The 8,419-nt window shown below is 63.2% G+C and overlaps 1 protein-coding gene across 4 annotated transcripts; it reads left to right on the top strand.

Moving 5' to 3' along the window:
* The first annotated feature begins 425 nt into the window (after window positions 1-425).
* ALG12 (ALG12 alpha-1,6-mannosyltransferase) lies at window positions 426-7,796 on the top strand. Of its 4 annotated transcripts, none has more exons than XM_052640006.1 (10): window positions 426-475; window positions 2,672-2,996; window positions 3,061-3,193; window positions 4,451-4,624; window positions 5,001-5,195; window positions 5,593-5,696; window positions 6,176-6,399; window positions 6,801-6,970; window positions 7,053-7,128; window positions 7,219-7,796. In XM_052640006.1, the coding sequence occupies exons 2-10, from the start codon at window positions 2,829-2,831 to the stop codon at window positions 7,448-7,450; spliced, it is 1,476 nt and encodes a 491-aa protein (XP_052495966.1). In that variant the 5' UTR covers window positions 426-475; window positions 2,672-2,828; the 3' UTR covers window positions 7,451-7,796. The 4 variants fall into 4 exon arrangements, with proteins under 4 accessions (XP_052495966.1, XP_052495964.1, XP_052495968.1 ...); XM_052640004.1 differs by having other exon boundaries at window positions 2,648-2,996; XM_052640007.1 differs by lacking the exon at window positions 426-475 and adding an exon at window positions 1,488-1,695.
* The last annotated feature ends 623 nt before the right edge of the window (window positions 7,797-8,419 follow it).

Genomic DNA, 8,419 nt, shown 5'->3' with positions numbered 1-8,419 from the left:
GCGGGCCGAAGTCCACCGGGAACCGGCCGAGCACTCCGGCCTCCGGCCGCCTACCGGCTCCGAAGCGCCGGCCGTTCCCGGGGATACTCGGCGGAGCCGGCTGGAGCCCCGCCCCACGCCAGCCCTCGCGCGGCGATTGGCCTTCTAGGTCCGCCCCGCCCCCGTGCGGCCCAATCCGGGCTCGCCACGAGCGGCTACCAATAGGAAGGCCCCGGGTCAGCGTCCCGCCGGGAGGCTGGGCTTGGGGGGCGTGGAGGCCCGGGCCCGCCCCTTGCGTCCGCCTCTCCCGCGCGCCGCCCGGAGCGGCCATCTTTACTCCGGGCAGCGAGGGCGTCCGCGACGGCAGCGTAGCCTCAGCGGCCATGTTAGGTTCGGGCAAGGGCTTCGCCGAAGCTCTTGGTTTCCGCCACCCGACTTCCGGCCGCGGGCAACCCAGGCGCGAGCGCTTCGAGGGACCGCGCGGTGGGCTGGCGAGGTCAGCGCGCGTGGCTGGGGCTCTCGGGGCGGGCTGAGGGCACCTCGGGCTGGCGCCGTCGCGGGGCTCCTTGGGCCTCACTGTGCGCGTGCACGCGAGACGCCCGCCAGGCTCCTCACCTGGGGCCAGCCGCGTCACCTGGGGCCCGAGGAGTGTGTCTGGGGACGCGGCAGTCTGCATTCCCCGCCCCCCGTGCCCTAGGCCCTTGGCGCCGAAACCCGTGGTCTAAGTCAGGAGAAGGAACGTGGGCATTACCGGTCTCTTTAGGACAGAACTGCCAGAAGGAAGGCGTACGAAAGATAGTTTTCCCTGGCCTGATCTCTTGCCACTTCCTTTGTGTTTCCAGCCGTGAATTAGTAACGTGGACATCTGATTTGACCGGTTTCAGTCGAGACCGAGGAATAGACGGGGACAGGAGGGCCTCTGCAGGTCGCTTCCTAATCTGAGGGGCCACTGTCCTGGAAACGACAGTCGTTAACCTCTCAGATTAACAGTCCGAACGGCTGCAGGCAGGTGTGGACGAGTACAGGGGCATTTGCTCACGGTCTTGGTCCCAGGGGGCTTACTGTGGTTTGTGTACTTGCTCCTGCCCTGTGTGTCTCCTCCTGGTCCCGGGTGGGCATGCAGGGCGCTGCTAGTGTCTTCCAGAATAAGCTGAGTGCCAAACAATTGATGCTTTTGAACTGTGGTATTGGAGAAGAGTCTTAGAGTCCCTTGGACTGCAAGGAGATCCAACCAGTTCATCCTAAAGGAGATCAATCAGTCCTGAATATTCATTGGAAGAACTGATGCTGAAGCTGAAACTCCAATACTTTGGCCACCTGATATGAAGAACTGACTCACTGGAAAAGACCCTGATGCTGGGAAAGATTGATGGTGGGAGGAGAAGGGGACCACAGAGGATGAGATGATTGGATGGTCTCACTGACTTGATGGATGTGAGTTTGAGTAAGCTCTGGAAGTTGGTGATGGACGGGGAGGCCTGGCGTGCTGCAGTTCATGAGGTGGCAAAGAGTCGGACACGACTGACTGAACTGAACTGAATGAAGATGTAAGCTGATAACATCCACACTTAGGAGCTGTTATGAATTTGTTTTTCAAGTCTGTTGAGCACCTGCTGAGCACCAGGTGGCGATGCAGCCGCGAGTCGTGATGGACAGGCCCCTCCTTGCTGAGGTTACAGAGGTGGGAAAACAGGAAAATCCCGCCCTTACAATTTGGTAAGGGAACCAAGTTCTGTTACTTCTCTCGGAACTGCGTTATTTGGTAATTCTGAATTATTAAAGCCCTCTGACTCCCTTACTTCCCCCACCTCGCCGCCACCGCCGTATCGAACAGGATCCCTCTTCCTCCTCCAGATTTTATTAAGTTGTGGATTCCCCACTTGCTGACTTAGAGCAGAGGCTTAATACATCTCCCTCTAACCAAAAAGTACTTTTAACAAATGGCACTGTGGTTCTCTTCTTTTGCTTCTTGCTCTTTTGGTTTTGATCAAAGAAAAGCAAACGTGTTTTAAGACAAGCCACAAACAGGAAGAATTTGCTGTCTTTCCTCCCTTGCCGAGTTGAAAGATGTAGGTCTCCTGCGAGAAGGAGCTGCCCAGACGCTCCGTGGTCTTCTTGGAATCTTTGTTCCACGGGGTACCCCCCAGTCCTGGTGTGTGGGCGCCTGCAGTGCGGGCATCTGTCTGCGGCACCCCCCCGCCCCCCTGCCCAGGAACAGGCTTGCTTTCTGCCGTCCACCGGTTTGTGCTCACGACCAGCGTGGTGCTTCCTGGGGCTCAGAGGGGCTCCCGGGCGAAGTTCAGGATGCAGAGTCCATGGCCCGTCACACAGTCCTGGGAACGCAGGTCTTCGCTGCTCCCCCCCACTCATGGCTGCTGCTCTGCTGTGCTCTGGGTGTGCCCCCCACCCTCCTGCTTCACAGCCCCAGCCTGTCTGCCCCAGCTACTGCCCTGGGGGCCGAGCCCGGCGTGTTCTTGACTCTCCAGCCAGATCTTAGCTTCTCGGTCCTGCCGTGTCCAGGGCCGGGCTGACCCAGGGCCCAGCTGCCAGTGCACTCAGCTCCGGCTCTGCAACTCAGGTCCTTTTTCCTGGAAGAGTATTCACAGACAGCTTAAAGAAGATGGCTGGTTAAAACGTGGAAGTTTCTTAAGGGTGATTTTTCTTTCAGTGTCTTGTGTTGATGTGTTTCCAGGTTACTTCAGAGGGGTGCTGTTACCCCTCACACACGTCTCCCAGGTGTTGACTCCAGCAGAGTTTTCGAGCTTGGGAATCTGTGTCTCCATTCTTTGAACACACTCAAGAGCTGCGGTGCTCACGGTGGATGAAGGTCCGTGAGGTGGGCGCGCAGAATGGCTGGGAGAAGGCCGTCGGTCCTGGGCGGGCAGCGCCAGCTCCTGGGGCTGCTGATGGCCGTGGCCGCGGTCCACCTGGCCGCCTGCCCCTACACCAAGGTGGAGGAGAGCTTCAACCTGCAGGCTGTGCACGACCTGCTCTACCACCGGCTGGATGTGGAGAAGGTGAGCTCGCCTGAGTGGTGTGGGGACCTGGCCTGGGCCCGGCTGACCTGCCCTCTCCCTGCAGTTTGACCACCTCGAGTTCCCCGGCGTGGTCCCCAGGACGTTCCTCGGGCCACTGCTGATCGCCACGCTCTCCAGCCCCGTGGTCTACGCGCTCTCGCTGTTGGAGACGTCCAAGTTCTACTCTCAGCTTGTAGGTAAGGGCTCCTCCGGTGGGGGGAGGCGGTGGTGAAGAGCGGTGGCGGCGTCAGACAGCCGCGGTCACCCAGTCAAGGGGCCCTCGGCGGGAGTGGCCGCCACCTGGAATCCCGGCCGTCTTGGTCACTTGGCAGGCAGTTCAGTGGGGGCAGCGCCCACTTCCCCAGGTGGTGACAGCGGGGGCCAGGCCCCGCCCCTGAGCAGCCGCAGCACGGCTCATGCCGGTGGGCACGTGTGTTTGGAGAGCTCCTGGGACCAGGCGGCTGTGCCTCGGGAAAGGGTGGCCGAGGAAGCGGAGGTCGGCTGTCCACTTGCGTGGGGGGGCCAGGCAGCCTCGGCCGGGTGGCTGGGGCCACGTCTGCGCGTCACGTGCTCAGTAAGTGTAGCCCTGGAGGTGTTGGCCGGTGACAGGGCCTCTGGGGTGCCAGCTGTGGCCTGCGCGCGTCTGCCCTGCCCAGCCCAGCTTCCGGGTGTCCCAGCCCTGCCCGGGGCCGCCAGGCACAGAACAGCTCTCCAGGGTCAGGGTGCCAGCGTCCAGGCCACCTGCTTCCCACGCCCAGCCCATTTGTTTGAGTTTAAGAAGTGTTTACTGTTAAATAAAAAGTGTCACAGGACTCAAAGGTGGCCCACCATGCTGAAAAGAATCTAGTTACTGGCAAGTGAAACAGAAAGTGAACAAGCTCACCTGATGCTAGTTTCAGGGGAAACCACGCGCCGTTGCTTTAGATGGAACACATTTCGTTTCATTTTGCGTGTCAGGTTTTTAATTGAAGTAGAGTTGACTTTCGGTACTGTGTTCATCCCAGATGTGCTGTGAAGCAGTTCAGTTCTATATATATATCTCCCTCTTCCCGATTCTTGCCATCACAGGTTGTTACACGATGTTGAGCGTAGTTCCCTGCGCGGTGCAGCGCATCTTTGTTGAGGTCTGTCGTGCACAGCCGTGTGTGTCTGTTGGTCGCAGACTCCTGAGCTGCCCCTCCCCGCTTCCCCTTTGGTAGCCATCAGTGTGCGGCCTCCTGTGTGAGTGTTTTGTGTGTGGTGCATCCGTGTCCATTAGATCCCACACACGAGGGACGCCGCGTGGCGCTCGCCCTTCTCCTCCTCTGCACTTGACCTCTAGTATGATGGCCTCCAGGCGCATCCGCTGCTGCACATGGCAGGGATTCTTCTCTGCAGCTGAGTGCCGTCGTGCTGTGTACACCGGCCCGTCTTTAGCACGGGATCCCCTGGGCCCACGCACCCTCTCTGCTCAGTCAGGGCCGTCGTGGGACTCGGCGTGATTCTCGGGCTCTGGGCGTTACAGAAAGCAGCGAGGCGGCAGTTTGGGGCCACAGTGGCCGCCCTGTTCTGCTGGGTGACAGCCTCGCAGTTCCACCTGATGTTCTATTGCACACGGACGCTCCCCAACGTGCTGGCGCTGCCCGTGGGTATGTTGCTGCCGGCCTGGCCTGCCCGGGTCTCCCGGGCTGGTGTCAGCGGGGGTCCATCCGAGTGTCTGTCGAAAGCTGCTGCCCACCAGGTGTCTCAGAAATGCAGGACAGGGAGGCCAGGAAGCGAGCGAGCTCTGTCCCTGTGCAGGGCTCCGGCTTGGCCTCAGGGGAGCTGGTGGGGCGAGGCCTCCCCAAGAGCAGCACCCGGAGGAGGAGCTGGTCCATGGGGCTGGGAGCAGGCAGGGGCCCCAGAGGGGCCGGGTGGGCGAGGCTCTGCAGGAGGTGGGGGCAGTGCGGATGCGGCCCGGGCGGGCGGTCTCGGGGCTCCCGTGCCCCTCGAGCAGAGAGTGACGCCGCGCCCACCCTCCCGCAGTGCTGCTGGCCCTGGCGGCCTGGCTGCAGCAGAGGTGGACGCGCTTCATCTGGCTCTCGGCCTTCGTCATCCTGGTCTTCAGGGCCGAGCTAAGCCTGCTCCTGGGCCCAGCGCTGCTGCTGCCGCTCTGCTGGCGGAAACTCTCGCTGACCCGGGCCCTGCGCTGCGCTGTGCCGGCCGGGATCCTCTGCTTGGGTGAGTGGGTCGCAGGGGCTGGGCCAGTGGGGGCTGCGCCCTCTTGGTTGGGGGCTTTCTCATCTCTGTTCCTCATCAAGGAGAATCACCTGCATCTCCCATGGGGTCACAGAGTCCCGGTGCGGGTCTTCTGGCTCTGCTGCCCAAGCGTCCCCCACTGGACCCCCTCCACAGGACCCCGACCAGGGCCGCCTTTTCCTGTGCCTTGGCCAGGCCGTGCAGACGCGGGGGCACCTGTGTGGGGGCTGCTTTGGGGGAGGGCCCGACGCCTCGGCTCCCGCGAGGGGTGCTGCTCTGGCTCCTGGCTGCTCTGCGGTCGGGGCTGCACCTCGGGGCCTCCACCTGTGACAGTGTCCGGGGCGGCCTGTGCTCCCCTGAGCTGCTCTTCCTTCTTCAGGACTGACGGTGGCTGTGGACTCCTATTTCTGGCGCTACCTCGTGTGGCCAGAAGGGAAGGTGCTCTGGTATAACACCGTCCTCAACAAGAGTTCCAACTGGGGCGTATCCTTCCTCCGAGGCAGAGCGAGGAGCTGCTGTCCGCTGCACCTGCGCCTCGGGGAGCGTGACGGCTGCCGTGGCGCCAGCACCAGCACTTCCTCCTCTGCAGGGCGGGTCTCCCTGGTCCTGAGTCTGTGCCCCGAGGAGACACCACTCAGCGTCTCAGCCCCAGATTCTCTGTCCTTGCAATCTTCTGATTTAATGTTGCACTCTGGGCTCTTTAAAAGACATCCCCAAAGAGAATGCTGTGGGTCCCCAGTGTGCCCCCCACCCTGGGACAGGCTGTTTTCATAGTGAAAGATGGAGGGACGGTTCTGGGCAGTTCCGCTGTCCGTCCGCAGCTGTGGCAGCCCGTGTGTGGGGTCACCGTCCCCGTGTGAGGGGTCACGCTGTGGTCGGAGCTGTGGGCGGGGCGCCATCACGCTGGCGGGGGACGGCGGGCTGCCGCGGGGGTGCCTGCAGCCTCCTTAACGCCCGCTCAGACCTCGCCACTGCTCTGGTACTTCTACTCGGCGCTCCCGCGTGGCCTGGGCTGCAGCCTGCTCTTCGTGCCACTGGGGGCGGTGGACAGGCGGGCCCTGGCGCTGCTGCTGCCCGCGCTGGGCTTCGTGGCCCTGTACTCGCTGCTGCCACACAAGGAGCTGCGCTTCGTCATCTACACCTTCCCACTGCTCAACGTCGTGGCTGCCAGGGGCTGTGCCCGCGTGTAAGTGCTGCTGGCTGCCTCGTGGGCTCGCCCGGAGCCATGAACTGGGTTGCAAAGGGGAGGGCATCCAGTGTGATCGACAGGCTCAACCAGGCACCCGGCCGGGGTCTGGTGCGGGGTCCAGCGCGAGTCTGCAGGGCCCGTGGCCGGCCTGTAGAGGCAGCGGGCGCCTGTCCTTGCTCTGCCCAGCACCAGGCACCAGGCAGCCCGGGACGTGCCTGAAGCCAGGCTCTGACCTGAGGGGTGACTCGGGATACTTGAAGGGCTAATGCAGGTTTGGCCTTGGCGCCTGCTGGGGTTTCAGAGTCTGTCGCATCCGCTGCGTGGTGACGGCCTGTGTGGGGGCGTGGCAGCGGGTGGATGTGCTCTTCATGGCGGTCCCCGGCTCTGCTCCCTCCCAGGCTGAACAGTTACAGGAAGTCCTGGCTGCATAGAGTGGGGTCCCTCCTGGTGCTGGGGCACCTCGTGGTGAACGCCGCGTACTCGGCCACGGGCCTGTATGTGTCCCACTTCAACTACCCCGGCGGTGTGGCGATGCAGAGGCTGCACCAGCTGGTGCCCGCCCACGCAGGTGGGTGTGCGGCTCTGGGCCAGGGTGGCCTTGCCAGAGGCGCGGGCCCCCGGCGCTGACGGGGCTGGCCTGCTCTCCACAGATGTTGTTCTACACATCGACGTGGCCGCTGCCCAGACAGGCGTGTCCCGCTTCCTGGAGGTCAACAGTGCCTGGAGGTACGTCCTCCCTGTGGCGCAGGCTCCCGGGGGAACGGGGTGCCAGGGACCAGCGTGGGCCTGCAGGGCGTGGCGTGCTCTCCTCCGCAGGTACGAGAAGACGGAAGACCTGGAGCCAGGCTCGGAGCGCATGCTGGCCTACACGCACCTGCTCATGGAGGCCGCTCCCGGGCCCTTGGCGCTCTACCAGGACACGCACCGTGTCTTGGCCCACGTCCCGGGCACCACCGGGCTGAGTGTGAACCTGAGCAGACTGCCTCCGTTCCATGTGAACCTGCAGACCAAGCTTGTGCTTCTGGAGCGGCTCCGTGGGCCTCCCTGAGGGGAGAGTAGGCCCCCAGGGATGCGGGTACCCACCAGCTTCTGCCAGGCGAGCCGGGAACTGACAGGACAACGGCTGCCCATCCCCGGCCGTGCCTGGATCCCCGCGGCCATGAGGGCACTGTGGGTGCTGACGCTGCCCGCCATCCAGGCCACGGGCCTCGGCCTGAGGAGCTGCTCCAGGGCAGCAGGCGGTGGCCTCTTGGCGCCTGGCAGGGCCCCTGGGTGGTGGAAACCCGAAGGCCAGCGTGTGCTGGGCGCAGCCCCACTGTGCCCAGCCCTGCAGGGCGGGGCCTTCCCTGTGCTCACAGGCACGCTGTCTCCATTGCAGAAGAGATCGTAGGAGATAAACGTGTTCAGAAAGAATGAGAGTGACATTGTATGTTGTCTTACCACTGATTGTCTGACAGCTGGGAGACAGTTGTCACTGGCTTTAAGTGAGGTTGGCTCTTCCCACTTCCTGAGCTGTGTCCACCAAGTTCCCAACGTGTGTCTGGCCCTACCAGGCCCTGGTGAGGATGTGGAGAACCGTGTGTGCTTTTCACATGTGTACACAGTCTGCATACCCACACAGACGCTACGCCTGTGCAGAGAGACACGGGATCTCTGGGCACTCCAGAGTGAGTCGCCGACAGCCTAACCTCCACCCCAAGCGCCTCAGTGCCCCAGGGAGTGCCGAGGGCTTCCCCACCTTCAGGGGCTGCTCTGTGCACTGAAGCTGACAGCCTGCGCACCCGCCGACAGGGAGGCCCCTCCCCACCCACCCAGAGCAGCACCCCCTGGGGCTGCTGCAGCTGGTCTGTGGTGCCTCCACACCCACGAGTTAAGCTCCCACTTCCCTGCGTGTGTCCCCCGCGCGTGGATGCCCCCGGACCTGGCTGGGCTGTAAACGGCCCAGTTGGCTGCCTTGGTGTCCGGCTGCAGCCTGGCCCGGGATCCGGTCAGCTGTGCTGTCCCGGCCGCGTGCCCC

This window comes from Budorcas taxicolor, chromosome 5 (assembly GCF_023091745.1).
Source record: "Budorcas taxicolor isolate Tak-1 chromosome 5, Takin1.1, whole genome shotgun sequence".
Lineage (NCBI taxonomy): Eukaryota > Metazoa > Chordata > Mammalia > Artiodactyla > Bovidae > Budorcas > Budorcas taxicolor.
This window is presented reverse-complemented; position numbering and strand designations above follow the sequence as displayed.

Excerpts from the sequence above, each read along its gene's own strand:
- ALG12 (XM_052640006.1), top strand. The coding sequence starts at position 2,829 with ATGGCTGGGAGAAGGCCGTCGGTCCTGGGCGGGCAGCGCCAGCTCCTG. Across the intron at positions 6,971-7,052 it reads GCTGGTGCCCGCCCACGCAG|ATGTTGTTCTACACATCGAC; the intron begins GTGGGTGTGCGG and ends TGCTCTCCACAG. Across the intron at positions 7,129-7,218 it reads GAGGTCAACAGTGCCTGGAG|GTACGAGAAGACGGAAGACC; the intron begins GTACGTCCTCCC and ends TCTCCTCCGCAG.